At 53.0% G+C, this 26,449-nt stretch overlaps 1 protein-coding gene across 1 annotated transcript in view; it reads right to left on the reverse strand.

Moving 5' to 3' along the window:
• Positions 1–2,242: 2,242 nt before the first annotated feature.
• Positions 2,243–26,449, reverse strand: part of PTPN5 (protein tyrosine phosphatase non-receptor type 5) — a gene marked incomplete at its 5' end in the record, with an annotated part of 33,892 nt that continues 9,685 nt past the window's right edge. Inside the window, 12 exons of the mRNA XM_055581328.1 lie at positions 2,243–2,470; positions 2,893–3,006; positions 3,089–3,249; positions 5,349–5,459; positions 5,990–6,127; positions 6,312–6,391; positions 9,206–9,290; positions 11,923–12,112; positions 13,242–13,483; positions 13,950–14,027; positions 14,269–14,376; positions 14,921–15,114. Of these exons, the coding sequence (XP_055437303.1) occupies positions 2,377–2,470; positions 2,893–3,006; positions 3,089–3,249; positions 5,349–5,459; positions 5,990–6,127; positions 6,312–6,391; positions 9,206–9,290; positions 11,923–12,112; positions 13,242–13,483; positions 13,950–14,027; positions 14,269–14,376; positions 14,921–15,114 (1,595 nt within the window). The remainder of the gene's footprint in view (positions 2,471–2,892; positions 3,007–3,088; positions 3,250–5,348; positions 5,460–5,989; positions 6,128–6,311; positions 6,392–9,205; positions 9,291–11,922; positions 12,113–13,241; positions 13,484–13,949; positions 14,028–14,268; positions 14,377–14,920; positions 15,115–26,449) is intronic.

Genomic DNA, 26,449 nt, shown 5'->3' on the forward strand with positions numbered 1-26,449 from the left:
ACCTGGAGTCACTGGTTCCTTAAATGTCTGGCCCCCTGGGGGTGATCCCTTACTCAGGCTCCATAGCTGCCCCAGCCAGCTGGCACACTGCTTTGGGAGGTAGCTGGGGCCAGGGCTGGAGGAAGTGCAGGGGTCTGGGCAGGCAGGTGGCTGAGCGTGGTGTTCCTGGGGTACTTTTTCTGTTCCTTTGTGCAGAGGTTTGGGTTCTCACTGCTGCTGGGCGGGACTTCTCTGAGCTGAGGGGCTCAGAGTAGTGTGTGTGTCCAATAGGGCTTGGGGAGCAAAGCAACAGGTCTGTGTTTTCCAGAGACTGGGAGCGGGTGACTGGGGGAGAGCCCAGGGAGCACTGTTCATGCCGTGCTCTGCACTTGGTGCCTGCAGAACCTGAGTGGCCTCACGGGGCCATCCCCAGGGAAGAAGGGGAAATGTTAGCTCTTCCTCCCCATCCCAGTCTTGCTGCTCAACCCCCTGATCTGGGCAGAGGGGTAGGAGGGCCCATCCTCTTGTTGGAGAGTAGCTGGAGAGCAGGCCCCCTTCTCTGGGACCTCCGTCTAAGCCACTCCCCTGTTCTTTCCTCATTGTCTGCAGTAAATCTGCAGCCCAGACCCTTGACTAGCCCACTCAGGGCTCTGCGACCTTGTAAGGACCTGCTCGTTGGTCAACAGTCCTGCCCTGGACTCCCTCTTGCCCTGGGGTGACCCACATCTGTCAGCAGGGGCAGGACAGCTGCATTTGCTGCATCCCTGGGGGCTGGGGTAAGAATAGAGTGGGAGTGTCTGGAGGGCACAGGATCTTGTCTAGGGGCAGATTCTCCAGGTTCCTTGGGCGGGACTGCTCTCAGCCCAGGCCCTGCAAGGCAAATTGCTGGGCTGCAGCTGCTGTTGGGACTTGCAGGGCAAATAAGTGGGCTGGCCAACAGGGAGGGGCCTGTGTAGTCTAAAGGTCCCCCTGCTCTGGCCCCTCTGTCGAAGCTGGTGGCCTGCCAGCCACTGTTCCTTCTATGAAAGCCTCCAGCATCTGTCCCTGTGGCCCTGCAGGGCCCCGGCTCCTGGCTGGAAGCAAGGGTGCGGGTATGTGAGAATTATGCTCAGTGGACTTTGGAATTTCAAATGTGGATTCACGCCATCTCCCAACCTACACAAGGGGGCACTAGGGATCTCAAGGGCCTGGATGTGCGTGGGTGTGTCTGTGTGCGCACGCACATCTGTACTAGTAGGAGGGGCAAGAAGATGGGGGTGCAGAGAGGCAGGGAGTAGAGGGTAGAGGCAATCACACAGACCCTGGAGGCTAGTTTTGCTCAAAATGCTCCATTTATTGCTCTATTCAATGACCATGAGCAAATTATAAAAAGACACCAAATGTCTCTGTCTGCCGTGGAATAAATATTTAAAGTCACCAATAAAAACACGTGGCTCCAAGATAACACATGTTGCCAAAGAGTCATGCACGCCCTGCTGACGGGCTCTCAACACACGCATGAACACAGGATACACGCAGAGCTACACGCGGTGAGACTTCTGGGAGGGGTTTCCCACAGCGACACAGAAAAACGCTTCACACGGATCTGGGGCCGAGTTCCCACCCTACCGTCAGAGCTCCCCATCTCCCACCGTGGCCCAGGCCCCCTGGGTTCATTCTCCCCTATGTGTGCCCTTTCTCACCACTGCCCCACAGGCTAGTCACTGCCTGCTGAGGGCGCCTGATACCTGGGGGTCCCCCTGGATGCGATCCTCCTCCCCCACCCCCAACCAGAGACCTCTCCCCAGCTGGATCTTTCTGCCAACCCCTCAGGGCTTTCCTGTGCCTGACTTCCGGGGTCTTCAGGCCCTTCCTTCCCATCCTGGTTCCAGGAACTTGGGGCAAAGTGCAACCTGTCTGCTGGGAGAAGCGGGGCTGGGGGCCTGAGGCAGGCACCTGTGCCAGGGCCACTGGGGGGCTGGAGCTCACGACCCCTCTCCAGGGCTGAGGAGACACAGTGTTCGGTACAGACAGCAGAGACGATGGACAGACAGAACACGCTGCGGCAGGACACGTGGAGTTGCAGCAGGGAAACGTTTTGGATCAAGTAGCAGTGGAACCATCGTTAAAAACTGAGGCCCCAGGTCACGCGGTTTGGGTCAGGCCCTGGGGCCTCAGGCCTGGCCTGGCACGCCCCTCCCCCACCCTCCCCACTCCCCAGTATGTACAGTAGGAAGAGCTATGTTGGGGGCGGGGTAGGGGTCCGGCCGAGGCAGCGGGGGAGGGGGAGCAAACTGAAGAGAGAAAGCGGGAGGGACGGGGAGCAGGCCGGGACCTGAGGCAGGGCCCTGGGTGTGGCGGCGAGGAGGGCCCCGACTCAGGCTGGGAGGTACCAGAGGACCTCGGGAGGGTGTGTGGTCACTCCGGGGACTGGCGGGACAGCTGCTTCTCGTAGAGGCTCATGACGTGGTGCACGAACTGGTACTGCTCGCACGTCTGGATCATACCGCCCCTACCCGGCAGATGAAGGGACCGGGTCATGGAAGAACAGCTGCGGAGCCGCCCCCAGACCCACAGAGTGCCAGTCCTCTGGGAGGCACATCAGGGCCTATGTGCAGCTTAGAGAGGTCAGCCCTGGCCAGCCAGCCACTTCCACCTGCCCTTCCTGTCCCTCCTGGCTCTGGCATAGACAGCGGGGACAGAGGTGGCATGACCCTCCACTCTCAGCCTCTGCCCCTGTGTCCACCAGCTCTGTTCCTCTCCCCTCTGCATCCCAGCTACCAACTGCCTGGATCCGGCTTCTCCACCCATCTGTCCACAGGTTGGTCCCCGTGGGTTGTGTCCCCCTAACCTTCACGCTATGCACAGGTCAGGCTCTCTCTGCTGCCCTCTCCCCCGCCCCCCAGCTCCCCAAGGACCCCACCCTCAGCTGACCTGTCCTGACGGAGTTGGCATGTGGTCTTCAGGATGTCCACCACGCCCTCGTGCCGCAGCTGCTGGCAGCAGATGCTGGTGGCGATGAAGCAGCCGGTCCTCCCAATCCCTGCGCTGAGGGCCCAGGGCACGGGGGTGAGGGGCGGGGCCGCCCGGGAGCCGCGCCCCGCTCCAGTGGGTGTCTGGGAGGACCCACCTGCAGTGCACCACGATGGGGGCGCAGCGGGGCCCCTCCTGCTGGGCCGCCTCCTCCACCTCCCGCACCAGGTGCAGGAGTGGGGGCGCGCGGTCTGGGGTCTTCTGGTCGGGCCAGGACGTGAACCAGTAATGCTTCAGGCCTCGCTCTTCCGTCCCGCTCTGTCCAGGAGACAGAGGCCCACCCCAGATACACGTGAACTGAGCCCAGAAACCAGCCCAGAGATGGAGATGGGAGGGGAGAAGGAAACATAGGAGGGAGGCCACAGGGAGTGGGACCTCGGACCTCTGCCATTTACACCGTACAGCCCAGTGGCACCAGCCAGAGACCCGAAGCCAGCTGGGTAGCGGGGACTGGTGAGCAGTGTCAGCACTGGTCTTCACACAGGTTTTGCCCTAGTGACTCCAGGATCTTCCAAGAGAGGTGAAGAGCCCTTTCTCCATTTCACTCCTGTCTCCTGGTCGCCCCTTCACAGACAGCCCAGTCACCCCCACAGCCCTGGGACCCTTCCTCTTGCCTCAGTATACTTTCCTGCCCACCACCGGCCCTGGTCCCCCCCAGCCAGTGTCCCAGTGCTATCCTCTCCACCACCACCACCTTCACTTTGCTCTTTACCGTCTCTCAACTGTGTGGGGCCCTCCCCTCCTCCTCTCTGATCACCCAGATCCACAGTGGTCCAAAAGGCCTGTCTACAGCCAATGCTTTTCTACTGCTCAGAACGCTCTGATAGCTCTTGTTGCTCTAAAACTAAAACCCACCCGCCCCACTCTTCAGTCGGGCAAACAAGACACATGGTACAGGGTCTACCTCTCCAGGCCCAAGTCCTCCTCCTGAGAACTTGTACTTGATGCCTTTGCACTCCAAATGGTTTGTAGATCAAACCTCTGCTTCCCCCATTTCCTGTACATTTATACACAGAGCTGTTCTATCTTCTGTGCCCTTACTTTTAGTTTCCCTTTGTCTGGAATGCTCTCTCCACATGTCTGCCCCCCCAGCCAACTCTTATCCTTCGGAACCCCATTCAGCAACACCACTTCCAGGAAGCCCTCCCTGAGCACCCTGGCTGACAAGATGTCCTTCTTCTGTGCTTGTACTTATTTCTAGGTCAGTACTTACCATTTTATAGGTGCTCCTTGAGGAGAGAGTCCAGGCTTTGGACAGCTCTGTGTTTTCCCAGTACCCAACCCAGAACCAGGCTCAGGGCATGTGCTTGTAAAGGTTATGGACAAAAGTAAGTGCCCAGTGGTCCCAGTTCTTCCCTGACCAGTCCCACAGCACTGAGAAGAAGTGGCAGCCCCAGCCTCTCTTTCAGCGGAAAAAGGAAGCTGCTCCATGGGCTACCTGGCTGTTACAGCTACCTCAGCCTCTGTCCTCTACCTCTGAAATGCCCTCAAGCAAGCCTGTATCCTGGAAATGCTTACTGGGCACTGCCCTCGAGGGGCTGACTTCTTGACATGCTGTCTTTCACCTTCTCCAGTGGGAGGGGGCAGCTCAGAGGAACAAGTCTCACGCCCTTGACACCCTATTCAGACCCTGTGGCTGCCAGCATCAGGGGACCTCCCTGACTGTTTCTGGATAGGATGTCAGCTTCCTGGCACCTAGGTCACCTTTTCCAGACTTTGGGATAATTACAGTGGTACCACTTTCCCCAAATAGGGGTCATAAGATTTCTCAAAAGCAGAATGCACTGATTTTCTTGACTCCAAAGGAACAATCTCCTCTATTATGCTGAGCCTGGAATAAGCACAATCTTCAGGGTGGGAGGATACCTCCCCACACTCTTCTGGGCTGTTCTGTACTGCTCATAATTTTTAAGTCCTCTTCTTTTTTTTTCCTGTAACCACAACCTCCCTGTGCTACCCAAATGCACCAAAAAGCGCCTGTCCTCTAGTGGACAAATTCGGTACTACAGGTTGGAAGCCCAGCATCCCAGGTGAAGGGATGTTTCCAGGCAGAAAATGGAAGCTGCTGAAGCCCCCTCTTCCAGACAGTCCTGGCCTTGGGTACATTTGAAGTAGAGCTGGAAGACATTATGAATTACAGTGTGGATGGACAGACGCCAGTGATAAGAAATGCACTGAGAATTTGGTCCTGCCTCTGATCTGCAAGATCACTCACCCCCTTTTTCCCTTCATCCCTGCTCATCAGTAAAGCCTGGAGAGACACATGCCTTAATTTCAGCTGTTTTGGCCTCTGGGAGCCTGTTGGCTGTGGAGTGCCCCCTCCTCCCAGCCCAGCCCAGCCCTGCCCCAGGCCTCACCCTGAGGGCAATGAGTCGGAGCCGGTAATCCTCAGTGTGGATGACTTTGCGCACGGTGATCTCCACGCCATCGTATACCACCTGCTCCTCCGGCCAATACTCGGTGCACTTCTGCAGGGGCCCAGATCAGGCTGAGATACTCCCAGCGCCCCGACCACGCCCTCCCCAGTGCCTGTCCCGGGCCAGTGGGGAGACAGGGCAGTAGGTTTGCAGTTAGAGAGCTCAAATCTCAGCTTCTCACTTGTTAAGTTACTTCTCTTTTCTGAGTCTCAGTTTCCTCATCCGGGAAAATTCAAGTAACACTCAGTTTGAAGGACCTTCATGGGACTTCAATTAAATGGGCTGTGACGAGTATGGAAGTAGCCAGCATCAGCCCTGGCAGGCTGGGTGGCAGCGGAGCAGCATGTTTAAGATCCTGAGTGCTGGAGGTGGAGAGGCCAGCTCCAGGCCCTGCCTCTGACTATTTGTGTGGCTCTGAGTAACTGACTTAACCTCTTTGAGCCTCACATTTCCTTCCCTGGGCAAGGCAGCAAGGTGAACATACCAACCTCCCAAGATTGCTGAAAGGATTAACACGGAAACAAGATGCTTGGCGCAGGGCACCAAGCAGCGGACACCTGATAAGGTCCGGCGGGGCCTACCTCGTTCATCTCCTCGATGTTGGTGATCATGACGATGATGGGCGTGTGCTCCTGCCACACCATACGCCAGAAGTCGCCGACCGTGCTGACGATGGGTCCCTGAGTGGCGATGTACACCTTCTCTTCCCCACCATAGCCCTGTGACCAGCCAAGTCCAGGCCATCAGGGTCACTTGTTGTGCTCCCGGGGCCCATTTCCCCAACTCAGCCTCTTCCCCAGGGGCTGGCAGGAACCAGACAGACTTAGGGACAAGCCTAGTGGATGGACCCCATTGACTCAGGCCTCCCTTTTAGGGAGAGACTGTTGGGATGGGGTTACATACCCGAATGTAGTTGGCGTTGATGTAGGAACTCAGAGGGTCGTCAGGGTCTGGTGAGGTCAGACACACTCTGCTGTGAGGGTCTGAGATAGTGGAGACAGGTGAGGCTGGGATTTGAATGTGCAATCCCTCTTATGTGGGCCCAACTTCTCTGGCCCATGTCAGGGCACCTACATTTCTTCTGGGACCAGAAGTTCCTTCTTCCCTTGCCAGAAGCAAAACACTGACCCATCCCTGTGGCCCACTCAGGAAGGTGAGAACCCAGGCTGAAGAGAATGGTACAGGGAGGCCTTGGCTCTCTCCCTCTGTAGGATCCAGGCCACCCTTGCCTGCATCCCTTAAGCTGCCCGGTCCTCTCTGTGCTTCATGTTCTGGGGAGGAGACAGCTCAGACAGTAAGAAATTCCCTAAGGGATACATCCTAGCTAGCAGGGCCAGCAAAAGTTTGAGTATACATTGTCCCCAACCTGCTGTGTAAGCTTGTAAAGCACATGGCCTTTTTAAGCCTCAGTTTTCCGATCTGTAATATGGGGGTAAAGATGCTTAGTTCCTCGTATTGTTGGGAAGACAAATGAGAAAACAGATGTGAAGTGCTATGTCAACTGTAAAGCACTTTATAGCTGAGATTTGGGTAGGATGCCAGGGGAGAGTATCACAATGAAAGGAGTAAAGTCTTCTGAGCCTGAGATGAGACACCACACACGCCCATAAGGGTTCACCCCCACCCCAATCTAGTCACCTGTCAAATCCCAGAGCAGCAGATTCTCACTACGTCGTGCTCTGCCTCCTAGACTAGGGTTTGTTCTGTTCCGCTAGAGCTTCCCTGTATTGATTTAGTCTGTTCTGGAAACTCGCGGAGGCTGGGACTGAGCCAGGAGGTAGTTGGGGGGCGCCTGGGGGCCTGGGTTCTGGGGCTCTGTCTAGTTTTGTCACCAGCTCACATCTCCTCCCTTCTCTGGCCCCCAGGGTCTTTCCTGTGGAAGGAGGGTTGGACTCAAGGCCCTGCCAGCGTGCCCCGTATAGGGCTCTCAAAGGCTGCATAGAAGCGGTCAGGAGTCTACACTGCCCACCAGCGAGCCTGGGTTCAAGTCCTGGCGGTGTCAGTGCAAGCCATTCACCGAGTACCCCTGTGCCTTCTGCGTAATCTGGGAACACTCCTTCCGTCACAGCCTCACTCATCCTGTCAGGGTTCAAGAGTGGCCGTTAATAATGAGTCCTCAGACCCATAACTTAGGCCAGCACACAGTCACTATAGAGCAAGTTGGTGCTGCTTCTGATATCATTGCAAGCATAAATTAAATCAATTTATAAATTAACAGGTCCAAAGGAGGATCCCAAACCTGGAATGTGAAATGGAAAGGGATACCCACAAAACTCCCCTCACCAGCCCTTTCGTGCCCTGGCCCAAGTGCCTGAGGTTTGGGCAGGTGATTTGTGGAGGGGAAGGTGGGGGTGAGGCAGCTCTTGTGGCGAGGGGCTTGTGGAGGAGAGTCAGGTATGGGGAAGAGCGAGGGTGAACGGAAGGGGGCTCTGTGTGACCAGGGGAGAGGAACGGGCAGCCCTGCATGGGCCCCCTCCCTCCCCTCATGGTACCCAGATTGGGATCCAGAAGTAGCCTCCGAATGAATGAGAAAGCAAGCCTTGGGGTGTCCTTGATCCGAGAGGGGCCTCTACCACCCACCCCAGCCCAGTCTCTGAGGGCACAGGGTCAATTCTTGCTGGCTACAGAGAAGATTCTCTGTTGGGCTCGGGGGCTGCAGGCATAGGGTATGGCTGGAGGCTGGATCCAGTGGGGACCAGATGGGAGTGATGGCCTGTCTCTCGTATTCCCACAGTGGCTATTCTGAGTGGCCGGCAAAGCCCGAGACTGTGGGGTACCCGAAGCCCTCCCTCCAGGTAGGGCTGGGTGGGTGGAGGGGGGAGCAAGAGGAGGGAAGAGGTGAGCAGCCCCGAATCCTGGCCTTAAATGGTGCTTTGTTTAACTGGAACTACCTAGACACTGTGTAACCATAGCAACCACAAGTCGATATTTTAAAAGTTAAAAATAAGTCATGACATCTTACATGTTGTTGGAGATGCTGATGGCAAAACTGCTTTTTTAAAGCCTCCTTACTTCATAAACTGAGTGGAGTAGGTTTGTGGGGATTTGCTTTCAATAAGTCACCCCCCAAGCTAGCCCTAGGGCCTTGGGCCAGAACTTGGCAGGGGTGACAGGCAGACAGGGGCCTGATGAAAGTTACCTGAAAATGACATCCCAGGCTAAAAGAGGAATATCAGGTTACCTGGTCTAACCACCCTCAAAGGGGGAAAATCCCTATCAAACCTTCCGGGGGGACCACTCATGCATTCTAGCTTGAATACCCTAGCCAATGGGGAGCTTCCTACCTGACAGGCAGCTTGCTCCCTTGTGAGGTGGCTCTGCCTGTTAGAGGATTCATAATCCAGCCAAACTGAACTCCAGGTAGACAAAAGAGCTCAATTTTGAGGTTACAGAGGCCTAGTTTCAAACTTGGTTCTGTACATCTTAGCTGCGTGATAGTGGATGAGCCACTTAACCTCTCTGAGCCTTAATGTCCTCTCTTTAAAACCTGTCCACTCTGAAGAGACCAGGGATGTGAGCACAATGTTCAGCCACCATGCCCTGTCTAGGGGCTGCTGTTATTGTTCCTCTTTTTCTCTGGGTTTCCACAGAGCCCAGCATAATGCTTGTCCAGGGCAAAGATCTGGAAAGTGCCGTATGAAGGAACCAAGAGCCCTCTGTGCTCTAAAGGGGGTGTTTCCCTTCATCGGGCACCCCCACCTTCCATCCCTTTGCCTGGTGACCCTGGAGGCCAATGCTGGAGTTAAAGTCTCCCTCAGGGTTTAAGGGCACCCAGGTGAGGGGCAGTGAGTACTCACTGGGAAGGATGGTTTTATATCGGTTCTTCCGCACCAGCCCAGGGATGTCATATTCTTTCGGATCCACAAAATTCATGGGGATTTCCTGTAGGAGGAAGACATGGGGTTGAGAGCAGCTGTGGGCTGGCTTGATGCACACATTCATTCAACAAACATCGACTATTAAATGAGTGAGGGCACATGAAAAGCATCCAGAGCAGTCCTGGCACATGCTGAGTGCATAATACACGTTAGCACCACCACTGTTTACGGAGGGCCAGCCTGGCACATAGTCAGCACTCAGTGAACGTTTGATGAACAGAGAAGAAGTGACCTGGCCAATCACTGCCTTCTGCACCCTGCACTGCAGCCACATCGAGTGGCTTTGCTGACTCACGTTCCTACCCCAGGTAGGTACCCCGCTCAGGACCTTGGGTCGTGCTGCTTGCTCGGTAGTAACATCCATCCCATCCTCATCTTCTCATGTCTTCCTGTGCACTGTAAATGCCACCTCCTCCAAGAAGCCTTCCCTGATTCTCCAGCAGGGAGGCAGCCTCCTTCTGGGCCTCCCAGAGTTGTACTTGCATCTCTCAATCACTCTACATGTCAAGAGCGCCAAGTCCGAACTTCTCTGCCTGGAATGTGAGGTCTTCTCGGAGCTGGCCCTTCTTTACCACCAGCTGCTCTCAGAAGCCCCATCCTCCAGTTGTGCCCATCTCTTCCCTGTAGTTAATCTGTCAGTCTCCAGCTAGCCTCCACGTCTGAGTTTGTGGCACTCCACTTGCGGGGAGCACTGGTCACATCCCTCTTCATCACCCCTAATCCTTCTCAGCCTTGAAGGTTCACTGCTGCCCCTCCCCCCAGGTCCTCTGGGACGACTCCTCAGTGACTGTCCTCTCGCGCCCCTTCCCTCTGTCTACACACTTTAGCACCCTTGTCATCTCTCACCGTCATGAATCACAGTGTTCACTGTGGACACACTAAGAATGCACTTTGTACAATGAGGATCACGATGCTCACTTTCTAGGTGGTTGTGAGAATCAGAATAAAAAGCAGGTGCAGAAGTGCCCACGGGGTGGGTATGTGAGCACCCCCACTAACTCTCTCTCTGGGCCAAACTGACATTGAACTATGAAACCGGAGATGACAAGGACATGCCACACACCCTCAAGGGGAGGTGTGGCCATGGGGATGGTACCAAGGCTGGGTAGCCCAGGAAGGCATCTTAGGGGCCTCCAGGGTGAGGGCTGATGACTGTGAAGGCATGGGGGTGGGGCGAGGGCCCAGTTTGAAGTGGACAGCCCTGCGGGGATGGGGCCCTGAGTCTGGAAAAGGTGGCTGGGGCTGGCTCAACTCAGGTAAGGCAGGCTGGGCCACATGCTGGAGACTTTGGCTCCTCAGGTCAGAGGTGATGGAGGGCTGCCCAGAGAGGACAGCCATCCAATTCTGCTAGGGAGCAGGTGGCCTGGGGCAAGGGGAGCTTCGAGGGAGGCACGTAGGTTCCCCATCCCTCAGGCTTCTCCCAGGAAGGACTCTCTCCAAATGCTCCTGGCTTTTGCCCATTCCTGCCCACAAGATGGGTGAGTTACCGGATGAGGTGTTTGATTGAGAAACTCGGCTTTGGGGCGCTAGCCCCTTACTTCCTCCTCCTCCTCCGACACTCCTGCTAAGAAAGAATTACAGGGCACCCCCATGGGGTGAGGCTGGCAATGTGCCAGCGCCACCTAGGGTGGTGGGAAACTTGCTTCATTCTCGTGGTTGGTATTAGGAAGCTTACTACTGCTACATACGTAACCCTCGTGTTAAACCTAGCCTTGGGACTTCGCTGCTGGTCCAGTGATAAGTAATCTGCCTTTCAATGCAGGGAACATGGGTTTGATTGCAGCTCAGGGAACTATCATCCTAAATGCCTCCGGGCAACTAAGCCTATGTGCCACAACTAGAGAAAGAAGCCTGTGGTCTGCAGCAAAGACTCAGAGCAGTCAAAATGGAAAAACAAAAACAAACAAGAACAGAAACTTACCTAGCCTTTATCAGCAAAAATAAAGGTGGTTTTGTGATCTTCTGTATTTTAGCTCTTAACTGGTTGAGTGCTCGGGCAGGTAAAACAGGGGGGTCATTTATAAGCCCCTCAAGTCCAACAGGAGGCAGCTGGAGGCTGCTGTTAAGAGTCTGGAGGGGGCGGTAATCAAAACCACCCTAAGCTGGAGCCACAGAACCGAGAGGTTTCAAAGGAGGATGAACATTGTTTGGTGATGCCAGGCAAAAGGAGAGTGGGAAAATGGGAGAGTCAGAAGAGAAGGCTTTCGGGAATTGTCTGGCGGGCCAGTGGTTAGGATTCAGCACTTTCACTGCTGTGCTCCAAGTTTAATCCCTGGGATTAGTGTAGCACACATCTCCAAATAAAGAAGAGAAGGCTTTCTAAGGCTTTTGAAGGACAGTCCTAGGTGATGATGACTTAAGAATGCCGCAAACACCAATCACCTGATGGGCACTTTGCACACATTCTGCATCTTTCGAATCCTTGCAACATCCCTGTTATCTTTATCCCCATTTTCCAGATGAGAAACTGAGGCCCAGAGAGGAAGCAGCTTGCCCAAGACAGTAGGAGAGGTAAGAATGAAATGATGTTCATCAGATGCTGAGTTTGGGGTACCCTGTTCCAAAGCCTTGCTCAGGGGACCAACATGAGCATAAAGGGCTGGCCCCTGTGGGGGCGCTGGCTCAGGGGGACTCACAAAGAATTCTGCCTGCAGCAGGAAGGGATCCAGGGCCTTCTCGTGAAGCTCTTCGGCCTGGAGCACGCGGGAGGCGCTGAGCAGGTACTCTCGGGCTGACTCCTCGCGGGGGGACATGAGATAGCCGAAGCCCTCCTCATTGCAGCCTGGCGTGCACATGTCCAGGGTCAGGGAGACATTGGAGCCCCTCCTGGAAGGACCGGGAAGGGGGGCAGTGAGTATCAGGGGCAGGGAAGGCCATTAGCTGGGGGCCTTGGAGCAGGAGGATGAGGGAGTGGGAGATGGGGTGGGAACACGATGGGTCCCAGGGAGAGGAGTGGGTGTGATGTCACCCCAACACAGACAGCATGAGGCTCAGCCCCAAGGCTTAAGCCTGCCACCCGCTCCTGCCTCATGCAGCAGGTAGCTAACTGAGTGTGGGCTTGGGCCCCAGTCCCAAAGATTCCATGTGAGGCCCCTCAATACAGTCCTTCCCTGCACTCTCCTGTGCCCCTGCCAGAGGCAGCTCCCAGAGCCAGGGGAAGCTCACCGAGAAGGCACATGCCTGGGGCAGAGAAGCAGGGCTCCACCCTCGGTACCCCAGGGCCGCAGCCTCCAAGGACATCTCATCCAGGAGAGGCTCGGGAAAGATGGGATCTCAGGGGTAGCACAGTGGAGCAAGGATGAGTGGACTGAGCAGACCCTGCTGTGTTCAGAGTCGACTGGCCCATTACCCTCATTACCTAGAAAGGGAAACTGAAAGCCACAGAGGGGATAAGAATTGCCCAAGCACGTACAGTAAGGGGGTGGCAGAGCTGAAACAAAAACCTAGGTTTTCTGACTCCTTCTCCAGTGCTCTTTCCATGACATCATGTGGACAACACAACCCTGGTGGGGTCTAGCTAACCCAGCCAGGCTCTGCAGAGGGTGTTGACACCTCCCAACATGTTCTGCGTGGAACTCTACGAGACACTATGAAAGCAGGGTTCTGTGGTCGGATGACTTTGAGAAAGGCTACACACAACCCCTTGTCAATCTACAATGACTACAAGCATATTAAAGGCTTCCAACAAGTCCTACAGCAAAGAAATCTATCCAAGCCACAAGAGTTGTATGTGTGAGTGTGCACACCTGTGCAGGCCTACATGTCTGTGTGCACTAACAATGTTTCTTAGTGTTCACTTTGGGGCATTCAGATCTACATGAATCAGACCTGAAGAGCACATGTCTGCATTGGTGAGGCTATGAGCTCAGCTCTGCCCTGGGCACTAGGAGTCAGAGTCAGGCATCTGCCCTTCCGACAGGGAGCTAAGAGCTCCATGCGCCTCTGCCGCACCCACCTTTCCTGCAGACCCATGGCTTTGACAGTCAGGGAGGTGGGGTCAGCCTCCAGCTTGATGTCCATCACGCAGTCAAACACAGGGGTCTCGGGGACGGGGTCCAGATCCAGGAAGTCATCCTCGACTTTCTCCTCCATCCACTCCGAGTAGGTGAAGGAAGGCTGACGGCTTACCGACTGGCGTCTGTCCTCAGGGGGCAGCGGGCTGGTTGGTTCTGGGGGAGTCCTCAGGAGGAGCCACACCTAGTTGGGGGCATAACTGGCATCATGGACCATGCTGGCAGCAGCCCCCGGATGATGGCATGTCCAGGGGCTTGAGCTCTCTGCCGCTCCATGTGTCTGGAGCAGGCTTGTTCTCCTGGGAACTGTCTGCAGAGTACCACCGCTTACCTAGATGGGAGGCTACCTAGATGTCCTCCCAGCCCCTTCCTTCCCCAACCCTCAGGTTCTTATGCTTTAAAACTTTCTTAGTGGGGTGGGGTGTTCCTACTCTGGTTTTCACACTGTCTCAGCTTCTTTCCCCAGCCAAGAACACTGCAAACCAATTTTGAGAAAGAAGGGGCCTCTCCCCACCCCCACCCCAGCCTGGGCACATTGGTGGAAGAAGACAGGTGCCCCTCCTCAGCCCTACCCGCAACGTCTAGTCTGTAGGTCAAAGGGGACAAGGTGGGGACTGGGTCTTGGGGTCGAGGGTCAGGAGGAGCCTTACCAGGGTGGTGATGAGGATCACACAGAGAGAGACCAGCAGCAGACTGGGGGCATCCCAGGTCCCAGTGCCCAGCCAGGCCTGGGGAACATCAGACAAACAGCTCAGGGTGATACGGGTAGGGGGTGGGGGCGCGTTCTCATCTATTTCAGCACGGGTAAGATTGAGGCTCTGAGAACTTTGTACCTGGTTCTGGGGAGGCGACAGGAAGAAGCCTTTCAGGGTTATCCTCTGAACTCAAAGAAGCCCCAGGCAGGGGCTGGTGGGGCTGGAGGCCCCCAAGTGCTCCCTCCTACCCTGGGGCTTCCTGGAGCTTACTCACCGAGGGTCCCAGCTGCTCCAGGAACGTTAGTGCGGAGGAGACGATGTCTGTGGTGTTCTGTGTCCAGATGGGGCCAAAGCCGCTGAGCCAGAGCATCCCACAGGCGAGCTGGGGTGGCCGGGGCCAGCGCACTGAGTTCAGAGTCTGGCCTCCTTGCCCCCATATCTCCCCGTCCCCACACCCTCAAGAGTTCACCTGGAGCCTCAACCTACCGCCTACCCCACCTCACCGCCCCCACCAAGGTCTGGGCTGTGCAACGGAGGCAAGGGCCTAGGACTTTGCCTGGAGAAAATCTGACTTAAGGGAGCCTTTGCAGAGGGGAGCCCACCACCCCACCAGGTATACACATCACAGGGAGAGTCTCCTAGAGGTCCCTCCAGAGAGAGGAAGTCTTCAGAAGGACGCCCGCAGGACCATGGGGGGCGGGGAGCCAGGCCTGCATCCCTGCTTCTGAGCTCAGCGCATGAGGGGCTCAGCCCTCAAGGCTGTGGCTTGGAACTCCAGGCTTCTCCTCACACCAGCCGGAGGGCCGCAGGCACGAGGAAGGCCCCTCACTCCTCTGTGTCCCCAGGTGGCCATCTTGGGGAGGAAGTGGAGGCCGTCCCTCAACCCGCCCTCCCTCCAGGCCCCGCGAGGCCTGTGATGTCCTTACCAGGAACTGGGAGGCAGCCAACAGGCACAGGCTGCTTCTGGCAGTGAGGGAGTGGCTCCCGGTGCCTCGAGGTGGCGGCTTCTGAGCTGGCTCTGAGGGCGGTGAAGCAGGTGGGGGCGGTGGCATCTCTCTCTGTGAGGCCGCGGGCCCCTCGGCCTGGTCCAGCGCCTCCATCCCTACCGGCTGGGGGACACCTGCAGAAGGTGACAGTGTGGCCGGTGACCTGGGCCCTGCCGACCCCGCGGGCCGCTCCTTCTAGGGTTGCCGTGGCTTCCTCTCAATCCAAAATCAGCCAGCCTAGCTCCACTTCCAGCAGTCACCCTCGATTAGCAAAGCAATATTCACCTACCTTCGTCAGAAAGAGCTAAGTGTGGGTGGACAAATTATTTCTCTTTTATTTCTCCAGTAACAGAGTTAAAATGGCAGGAGGTTTTTCAGGGAGTTAACATCGTGGTGTTTACGCAGCTTCATTCTGTTCCCATTTCTTAAGGAAACAAAAAACAACCACCTCAAACTCAATTAAAAGAGAGAGAGACGGAAAAAAAAGGCACAGCATAACCAGGCCGTGACCCTGAACAGCTCACCCACGCCTGCCCTCCCGGTTTTTGTCTCTCATGTTCTGTACCCTGACTTGACAAGGTCACAGCCGCATGCCCCTGCCCCACCTTGAGACACCACACTGAGGGGAGTGAGGGTGGTCAGGTGGCAGTGGAGCAAAACCTTGGGGTAGCAGAACCGATGTCAAATGTCTGGGATCCAGTTCTGGGTCTGTCCCTGGTTGTGTGACCTTGGAAGAGTCGCCCCCTCCTTGCTGGACCTCAGTTTCCACACCTTAAAAGCAGGGGCAAAGCTCCTCCCTTGGCTTTCTAACTGTGTTTCAGGGAGCCCTGGCGTTTTTCTCGGGTGACCCAGCTATGACCAGGTGCTCTGAGTCCCCATACCCAAGCCTCAGCCATGGAAGCTGTTCAGTGGCATTCCATATAGTGGGTATCCTCTAATATCATTTCAACACAAGCCACCACTAAACAAGTTTGAACAGCACTGGGCTAGAGCTGAGGCCCCAGTGGAGTGGGGGATTCCGGCAGCACCACCTTACTGAACTCCCCATCCAAACTGACACTGTCGAGTCTACTGCCAAGAAGAGAGGGACCATGGGACTTCCCTGGCAGTGGTCCAGTGGTTAAGACTGTTTCCAATGCAGGGGGCGTGGGTTCAATCCCTGGTCAGGGAACTAAGATTCCAAGTGCCATGTGGTGGTGTGGCCAAAAAAAAAAAAAAAAAGAGAGGGATCAGCAAAACAGATGTGTATGGCTTGACAGTGAGGGGTTGGGACAGTTCACATATTATGTATATGGGACAATGGACTCCTTTTCTGGATGGGGGACTTGGAATAGCCATAGACAAGACACCATGTCTGCATGCTCGATTGCTTATGTGACAAATACTTACTGAACCCCTCCCACTGCCTGGATCAACAGTGTGGAGCAGAGAGCTGGGTCCTGGAGATGCCTGTACTTCTATGCCAGTATTTCCCTCTCTTCCCAGACCTGGCCCTGTATGGCTCCCCACCTGCTGTGGTCCAGCCACACTTCTTGGCAGTTCCTCAGGTGAACCCACCCACTGTGTTCTGAGAATCTTGTCCTCTCTGCCAGGAACATTCCTCCAACATCCTGCTCCCCTCACCTGCCTCCAAAACACTTTGCCAAGTTAACTCCTACTCATCCTGTAGAACTCCATCATTTGTCTCCTAAAGCAGGTCCTCCCTGTCATACACACCTGGCAACCCACGTCTCTCCTTCATATGGCCAGCAGAAATAATACACTTGGAGCATAGCCCTGCTCAGAGTGCTTTGCTCATGTTAATCTATTCACTCTTCATGGTACCCTATGAAGTTGGCACTCCTGTTATCCTCATTTTACAGAAGAGGAAGATGAGGTGCAGAGAGACTAAGTGGTGGGTTTGAACTAAGTCACCTGGACAGGGATTTGATTTAGGTCATACCTGAATGGTCTAGTGGGTTTCCCTACTTTGTTCAATTCAAGTCTGAATTTGGCAATAAGGAGTTCATGATCTGAGCCACAGTCAGTTCCTGGTCTTGTTTTTGCTGACTGTATAATGCTTCTCCATCTTTGGTTGCAAAGAATATAATCAATTTGATTTCGGTATTGACCATCTGGTGATGTCCACGTGTAGAATCTTCTCTTGTGTTGTTGGAAGAGGGTGTTTGCTATGACCAGTGTGTTCTCTTGGCAAAACTCTGTTGGCCTTTGCCCTGTTTCATTTTGTACTTCAAAGGCAAATACGCCTGTTACTCCAGGTAGCTCTTAAATTCCTACTTTTGCATTCCAGTCCCCTATGATGAAAACGACATCCTTTTTGGGTGTTAGTTCTAGAAGGTCTTGTGGGTCTTCACTGCTGCTGCTGCTGCTGCTGCTAAGTCGCTTCAGTTGTGTGCGACTCTGTGTGACCCCATAGACGGCAGCCCACCAGGCTCCCCCGTCCCTGGGATTCTCCAGGCAAGAACACTGGAGTGGGTTGCCATTTCCTTCTCCAAAGCATGAAAGTGAAAAGTGAAAGTGAAATCACTCAGTCATGTCCGACTCTTCGCGACCCCATGGACTGCAGCCCACAAGACTCCTCCGTCCATGGGATTTTCCAGGCAAGAGTACTGGAGTGGGGTGCCATTGCCTTCTCCGGTGGGTCTTCACAGAAATGTTCAAACTTTAGCTTCTTTGGTGTTACTGGTTGGGGCATAGACTAGGATTGCTGTGATACTGAATGGTTTGCCTTGGAAATGAACAGAGATCATTCTGTCATTTTTGAGACTGCACCCAAGTACTGCATTTCAGACTCTTTTGTTGACTGTGAGGGCTACTCCATTTCTTCTAAGGGACTCTTGGCCACAGTAGTAGATATAATGGTCATCTGAATTAAATTCACCTGTTCCAGTCCATTTTAGTTCACTGATCCCTAAAATGTTGATGTTCACTCTCGCCATCTCCTGTTTGACCACTTCTAATTTACCTTGATTCATGGACCTAACATTCCAGGTTCCTATGCAATACTGTTTTTTACAGCATTGCATTTTACTTCCATCACCAGTCACATCCACAACTGGGTGATGTTTTTGTTTTGGTTCTGTCTCTTCATTCTTTCTGGAGTTATTTCTCCACTCTTCTCCAGTAGCATATTGGGCACCTACCAACGTGGGGAGTTCATCATCATATATTTTTGCCTTTCCATACTGTTCATGAGGTTCTCAAGGCAAGAATACTGAAGTGGTTTGCCATTCCCTTCTCCAGTGCAATAATACATGATGGTTTTTACTTGTTCAAATTTATAATGTTTAGTATAGCACCTAGCATAGAACTAAAACAAATAATAGGTTTCTAATAACTATTGATTGATTGTAGTCAAGAATAATTAGCTACAGTATGTGAACTATGAACTTCCAGATGTTCAATCTGGATTTAGAAAAGGCAGAGGAACCAGAGATTCAATTGTCAACATCTGCTGGATCATCAAAAAAGCAAGAGAATTCCAGAAAAACATCTACTTCTGCTTTATTGATTACACCAAAGTCTTTGACTGTGTAGATCACAACAAACTGTGGAAAATTCTCCAAGAGATGGGAATACCAGACCACCTTAGCTGCCTCCTGAGAAATCTGTATGCAGGTCAAGAAGCAACAGTTAGAATCAGGGAACAACAGACTGGTTCCAAATTGGAAAAGGAGTATGTCAACGCTATATATTGTCACCCTGCTTATTTAACTTATATGCAGAGTACATCATGTGAAATGCTGGGCTGGATGAAGCACAAGCTGGAATCAAGATTTCAGGAAGAAATAACAATAACCTTATATATGCAGATGATACCACCCTTATGGCAGAAATCAAAGCACTAAAGAGCCTCTTGATGAAAGTGAAAGAGGAGAGTGAAAAAGCTGACTTAAAACTCAACAGTCAAAAAACTAAGGTCATGGCAACTGGTCCCATCACTTCATGGCAAATAGATGGGGGAAACAATGGAAACAGTGAGATAATTTATTTTGGGGGGCTCCAAAATCACTGCAGATGGTGACAGCAGCCATGAAATTAAAAGATGCTTGCTCCTTGGAAGAAAAGTTATGACCAACCTAGACAGCATATTAAAAAGCAAAGATGTTACTTTGCCAACAAAGGCCCATCTAGTGAAGGCTATGGTTTTTCCAGTAGTCATGTATGGATGTGAGAGTTGGACCATAAAGAAAGCTGAGTGCTGAAGAATTGATGCTTTTGAGCTGTGGTGTTGGAGAAGACTCTTGAGCGTCCCTTGGACTGCAAGGAGATCCAATCAGTCCATCCTAAAGGAAATCAGCCCAGAATATTTATTGGAAGGACTGATGCTGAAGCTGAAACTCCAATACTTTGGCCAACTGATGCAAAGAATTGACTCATTGGAAAAGACTCTGATACTGGGAAAGATTGAAGGTGGGAGGAGAAGGGGACGACAGAGGATGAGATGGTTGGATGGCATCACCAACTCGATGGACATGAATTTGAGCAAGCTCCGGGAGTTGGTGATGGACAGGGAGGCCTGGCGTGCTGCAGTCCATGGGGTTGCAAAAAGTCGGACACTACTGAGTGACTGAACTGAACCTGGACAGTCCCTTGAACTACATTATACTCCCTACAGTGTGTCCAAATTATTTGTTGAATATCATCTTTCCCAGTCCTTTGTAAGTTCCATGACGGGAAGAGCAGTTTCGGTCATCATGATTGTCCACAGCATATGGCATCAGTGCTAGCGTGTAGGTCTACAGTAAATATTTCTGTGGTGAGTGAATGAGGATGGACAAGTGATAGATAAGGATGATGATACATTTGAAAAGTTGTGCTGGGAACTTCCCTGGTGGTTCAATGGTTGAGAGTCTGCCTTGCAATGCAGGGGACGTGGGTTCAATCCCTGGTACAGGAACTAAGAGCCCACAAGTCTCGAAGCCCACATGCTGCAACTAGAAAGCCTGTACACCACAACTGGAGAGCCAATGTGCAGCAACTAGAACCCGACGCAACCAAATAAATAAATGAATACATAAATAAATTTAAAGAAAAGAAAAGCTGTGATGACGCCAGTAGATCCTATAGATGAAACATCCAACTTGGCACCTGCCATCCATCTTGGCACTAAGTGCTCAAGACACAAATGACCAAAGGTAACTCCTGCCTTTAAAGGCTCAAGTCAGCTGGGTAAAACAGGCCCGTGGATCCGTATTTACCATACAGCACATTAAGTGAAAAATCTAAGTGCTGGTGGAGCCTAGGGCCCTCTGCCTTTGCCCTGGGAGGCTACCGTTACTAACCACATGAGCAGACACCTCAGATCCTGGCCAGCAAGGTGAAAAAGGAAAAGCCGCTGTTAAGATATGGATCACATCGGAAGTCGAAAGTTTCCACGACTAAGCAGGAGGTCAGTTACTCAAGCCGCAAGTTTTCCACCCACACCCTCAGAAACAGTGGTCGATACGTGATTGCAAATACGGATGGGTGGGACAGTACAGCTCAGAGGCTACAGGGCTTGACTTGTGACATTCACACTGGACCCTGGGCAATCCGTTCTCCTTCCTGGGTCTCAGTTCCCTTAATTGTAAGAAGAGGGAGAGCTCAGAGCTTCTCAGATGTTTCTCCCATCTTCAGAACGGAGGGGACATGGGTCTTTGGGGAAAGACTGCAAGTCACATGACCTGGTCTTTGCTGCTTTGTTTTAAAATTCATGGGCGTTCTTTATTCTATTCTGTGGCATATCTGCACTTGTTTTGATCTTAATGTTTTTTTCCCCTCCCAAAGCTTGGAATCAAATTTATGCTTCAGGAAAATGTTCTACATTTATCCTGTGGCTTTGCCCTCAGGGGTACATGCACCCCAGTCTGAGAAGCCTGGAACCTGCCTGCAATAAAACATCATCATGCTGCCGTTAAAAATGACTCTGTAGATGAATATTTAATAACGGGGGAAGAAATTTCAATGGTGTGGAGTAAGAAAGGCAAAGTTACAAAACAGCTTTCTCTGCTTGTCCTCAAAAACTAAGAAAGTATAAACATGCATATAAAAAGGTGGAGAATCCCCGATGAATGAAGAGAGGTTGGGGACTTCCCTGGTGGTTCAGTGGTTGAGAATCTGCCTTCCAATGCAGGGGACGAGGCTTCGATCCCTGGTTGGGGAACTAAGATCTCATATGCTTTGGGGAAACTAAGCCCGTGTGCCACAACTAGAGAAGTTCATGCAATGAAGACCCATTGCAGGTAAAATTAAACAACCACAACAAAAAGATGATGGATTAACTCAAGTGGTGCTCAGTGAGCATGAAGCACAGTGGACGCTGGGCACATAGTAAGTGCTCAATGAACTTCATACATGGTACATGGGAAGAACAGAAGTAGGGTAGTAACAATAGTTTTTGCAGGATGGTGAGAACAGAGTGATATTTTTCATTGTTACTTACTCTAAATTTCCTATAATAATGGGCACATACATATAGAGATAAATATATATGTATATACATATTTATTTATTAATATTTGTAATGAGGAAAAATATTTTTAAAAAGAGGGTACCGTTCTGAGTTCAGATATAACAGGGCCTGGTTAGTATTCCTGGGTCCAGGGCCCTGATGCTGACCTGTCACGTCTAAATGCAAGTGGGGGGACTGGAGAGATGGAGAGGGAGTGCAAGGCTCTGTGAGACCCACCCAACAGGAGCACAGCCACTCAGAACACGGGTCCCCTGACAATGCTCCACCATCACTTCTGCATATGAAAGATGGCAGGTTAACTGCCTGGCACCTTATGGGGGTGGAAGAAAAACTGTAGGTTTGAAGGGTCCTGTATGTACCTTTCAGAGACAAGGGTGGAGGCTGGTCTTTTTTTTTAACTCACAGAGTACCTGGCAGTCCTGGAGTCCAGGTGAATCCAACTAAGCGTGTACCTTTCAGGGCTGGGCTTATTTAAAACCTTTCCTGGACAGAAATCTAACATGTCTTCACTCAGGAAGATGCCTGCACACACACACACAGACACACACACACACACACACCATCAGTTCTGTATATAGTTCTGGAGGGGATTCATGGACCTCAGGTTAAGAACCTCAGATCTCAGGGGTGGGGAGCGAAGGTCTGTGATCAGGTGGCAGAGGGGAGGTAGAGAACTCGGCTGAGTTTAGTCTCTGCTCATTCATGTGTGAGTTCAACACACGTTGAGCACCAATTATATGCTGTGCCAAGCACCGGACTAGGTTTTGTGGATACGTACAGATCAGTGAATGGGCTTCCCTGGTGGCTCAGATGGTAAAGAATCTGACTGCAATGTGTGAGACCTGGGTTTGATCCCTGTGTTGGGAAGATCCCCTGGAGGAGGGCTTGGCCACCCACTCCAGTATTCTTGCCTGGAGAATCCCCATGGACAGAGGTGCCTGGCGGGCTCCAGTCCATGGGGTCACAAAGAGTCGGACATGACTGAGCGACTCAGCACAGCACATACAGCAGTGAACGACACAGAGCCTGCCCACGAGAACCACTGAGGTCTTGGGCCACTTTGTTCTTTGGGTTCTGCTCCTAGAGATCACACGGGCCCTTTTCTTCACTCTGTCCATCCTTCCACTCACTGTCCTGCTCAGGAATGAGAGCGCCAGCTCTCTGGGCAGCCCCATGCAGCTCCCGGAGCGCCTGTGTGCACGCAGCTCCTTTTGCTTCTCTCGGCAGCAGCCCCCCACCCTGGGGGGTAGGCATTAGCATCGTCAACCCCGTTCTTTCTGCCGGTGAGAGGCGGGTGCTTGTGTCAAGGACTGGCTTTTCAGTAGTTCACAGCGAGGTAGCTCCTCTGTCACGCATGGAGCCCTGACTCAGAGGCAGCTTGCTGACAGCGATGGAACACCCGGCTCCTCACCGGCTTGCCTCCTGCATGGGGTGAAGGAGATTTTTCAGGCATGGAAATCGGGCTGAGCGAGCTGAAGTGGCTTGCCCAAGTACAGGCAGACCCAAGAGGCAAACCCTGGTCTTCCTGATACCCAGTGATCTTTCTGCTTTCCCAAACTGCTGCTCAAGAAAGGGCCACTATGGCAAAGGCGGGGAGAGACTGAGAACCTGGGAGGCAAGGAGGGAGTCCCTGTGTCTGCGGGATCCTTGAACCCTAACCAGCAGCATGGGGGTGGTGGTGCGGCTTTTGTGCCTGATCCTGGCTGACGGCTCCTCAAAGCCTGCATCATATGAAAGGGAGGCTCACGGGAAGGCAGGGGCTCTGAACCCTAGGCCAAAGCTCTAGGGGCTCTGGGTAGAGCACGCAGGCAAAGGGCCTTGAGAGTTTAGTTGGCAAGTGGCAACACCGTGACCCCTCTCCTGTCACCTGGCACCCAGGTCCCACCACCAAACTCTGCAGCCAGGGTATGCCCTGGGGCTGGCAACACCCGAGCCCAAGAACCTACAGCTGCTCCTGGTGACTCATCCTTGGAGCTGCCAGCTGCCATCCATCAGGACTGGAGCCAGAGGCTGGCTCAGCCTGTTCCTGTTGACATGAGGAGGGAGATCCTGGCCCATTCAGCTTTTCTTCCCTTCCCAAATGTGGCCAGGAGGGACCTCCCCACCATACTGACACAGTCACAGGGCTGCTGACCAGCGGAACACCACGCTTAGCCCTGCCAGGGCTTCTAGAACCACTGATGGGCAGAGTCTGACTGGCCCTGAGGGGAATCTGGTCTAGTTTGCTGCTTTCTCAAATGGGGAAACTGAGGCCAAGAGGGAAAGTGGCTTGCCATAGGTCATCAGCCAGCCACAGGCAGAGCCAGGACCACTGAGGGCTAAGGCCTACCGAGTGCTCACCACATGTGGGCGCTGCTCTAAGTGCTTCATATATATTAACTCATTTAATCTTCAACAGTTCTAGGAGGTACTGCTCTCACTCCCATTTTACAGATGAGGAAACTGAGGCACATGGGCGCTCAGTCACTTGGCTGAGGTCAGCTAATAATGGGCAGAAGCTAAAACCAGAAACTAGGCAGCTTGCAGCCACAGCCCATACCACGAACCAACCCACCAGATGAGACTACCTCCAGTGATCTGCTGTCCTTACCTGGGCATTTTAAGAACGCATGCCCGACCCTCCAAGTGTTCATAAGTATGGCCTCATCCCTGTGGGAAATGATGCCTGGCGCCACAGCCCATCACTGTGTGTGAAACCCCACCCTTAGACATGGACACGTGTATAGGATTGCTGCTCCTACCTCACTGTGGGGAGGAAGGGAGTAGAGGCTAGAGGGGCAGGAGGCTGAGTGCTGTTTGCAGACCCCTGAGGAGGCTGTGCTAGGGGAAGGGGGCCTGTCAAGAGATGAGAACAGGACCAACGTGTGGCTGCTCTTGGGAAGCAGATTTCCAAGTATCTCAGAGATACTATGGGTTCAGTTCCAGGCCACTGCAATAAAGCAAATAGTGCAATAAAGCAAGTCACTCTAGTTATTTGGTTTCCCTATGCATACAGAGTTACGTTTATACTCTGCTAAAGTTTATTAAGTGTGCTGCTGCTGCTGCTGCTAAGTCACTTCAGTTGTGTCCAACTCTGTGTGACCCCATAGACGGCAGCCCACCAGGCTCCCCCGTCCCTGGGATTCTCCAAGCAAGAACACTGGAGTGGGTTGCCATTTCCTTCTCCAATGCATGAAAGTGAAAAGTGAAGGGAAGTCGCTCAGTCGTGCCCAACTCTTTGCGACCCCATGGACTGCAGCCTACCAGGCTCCTCCGTCCATGGGATTTTCCAGGCAAGAGTACTGGAGTGGGGTGCCATTGCCTTCTCCAATTAAGTGTGCAGTAGCATTATACCTGAAAAAACCAATGTACAACTTTAAAAAATAATGCTGCTTTAAAAATGGCACTGACAGACTTGCTTGATGCAGGGTTACCACAAAACTTCAATTCGTGAAAAACGCAGTGTCTGTGAAGCTGGATAAAGCGAAGTGCAGTAAAGGGCAGTACTTTATAACAAGAGCCAGGTCTTGGACCTGGCCCCACCCAGTCAGGACTGCAGCCCTGGCAGTCTCTACAAGAGGCTTGTTTCTGGACAGGAAGCTTGTTCTGTGGGGACTTCCAACAAAAGCTCTGGAATCACCAGACTTAGGTTTGAACCCCGATGGTGCCACTGACAACCTGTGTGGCCCTGGGGAAGCAACTCAATCTCTCCTCCGGACAACAGATCCACTAAGTCTTGCTAGCTGGGGTCTGAGGATGCCATCAGGTAAAAAAAATGCCCAGTGCTTCGCCTGGTCCCTGGCACATGGTGAACACTCAGTAAACAGCAGCAGAATTTAGAGAAGAAGGGGAAGACGGGAGGGGATCAAGAAGGGCAGGCAGCAGAACTTGCCTTTCATCTGCCAGGTGAGCCCCTCAGGAGGACAGTGGGGGTCCCACACTCTACATGGGCAGGGGCTTTGAGGCTGCTGGCGGGCACCTGGGGTCGGTGGATGGAGTGGACATGGGCTGGGGGTGGTGGAAGTGGGGAAGCTTTGTCTCTCTCAGTTAATTAAATCTGAAATGCTAACAAGCTTCCAAAACAAAAGCCAACTCAAGTACTCTTTGGATGGCATATAATAAAATGGTTCTATCTGAAATTGCAAACAGCTTTGTTGCTGCAAACAAAGGCTCGGTTCTTTGTTCCTCTCTGGAGCGGAGGCCCAGAAGTACAAGGGTGAAAAGGGTCAATGAAACTCTGAGGGTGCAGTGCCTTCCTCCCTCAAGCCATGGTGAGAACTAAAAGAACACATGGAGAGGCCCTGAGAGGTGGGGCCAGAGGTTCCAAGTGCCTGAGACTAAAGCACCAACATGGAGCGAGGGGGGGACAGACTTGGGAGAGCCTCTTGCTCCACGCTCCCACTTCACAGATGAAGAAACTGAGGTCTAGAGAGTAAAAGGCAGAACCAGGACTGGCGTGCATGTCTTTAACCCTCTGTTTCGGTTCTTACTCATTGAGCCAGCAAGGGATGTTTCATAGGGCCATCTGTGGGTGTCTGATAGTCTGAGGCCTCCCTCCCTGGAAGCAGGAGGCTGGGTCCTGCTAAGTGCCCTCAGAGGTCTTAGAAAGTCCAGGGGATAGTGGGTGAGCAAGGTCGACCCAAGATCCTGCCTCCCCCGTCCAGGGACAGATATGCTGACAAACCCCAGCCCAGCAGAGGCTGCTGCCTTCAGATAGCCCTCGGCAGCCAGGGAGGCTCACAACACTGGCCAAGTGGCGGGGGGCCTGGGTAGCAGTTCTGGCTCTGTTAACTTGTGGGCTCTGTGACCCTGGGCATCTCATGGCCTCTGTGGGCCTCAGAGGCCTACTGTAAATTCAGAGTGTGCCTAGAGATCTCTAAGGGTCCTTCTGGCACTAAAGAGCCACTGTTTCCTTAAAAAAAAAAAAAGCAAACAAATCTGAACCCTTGCTGTAGTTTTGTTCAATGGCTTCCCCTTGTTCTTGGGATAAGGACCCAGATCCCCGCCATGGCCATCAATAATGGCCCAGCATGCTC

This window comes from Bubalus kerabau, chromosome 5 (genome assembly GCF_029407905.1).
Source record: "Bubalus kerabau isolate K-KA32 ecotype Philippines breed swamp buffalo chromosome 5, PCC_UOA_SB_1v2, whole genome shotgun sequence".
Classification (NCBI taxonomy): Eukaryota; Metazoa; Chordata; class Mammalia; order Artiodactyla; family Bovidae; genus Bubalus; species Bubalus kerabau.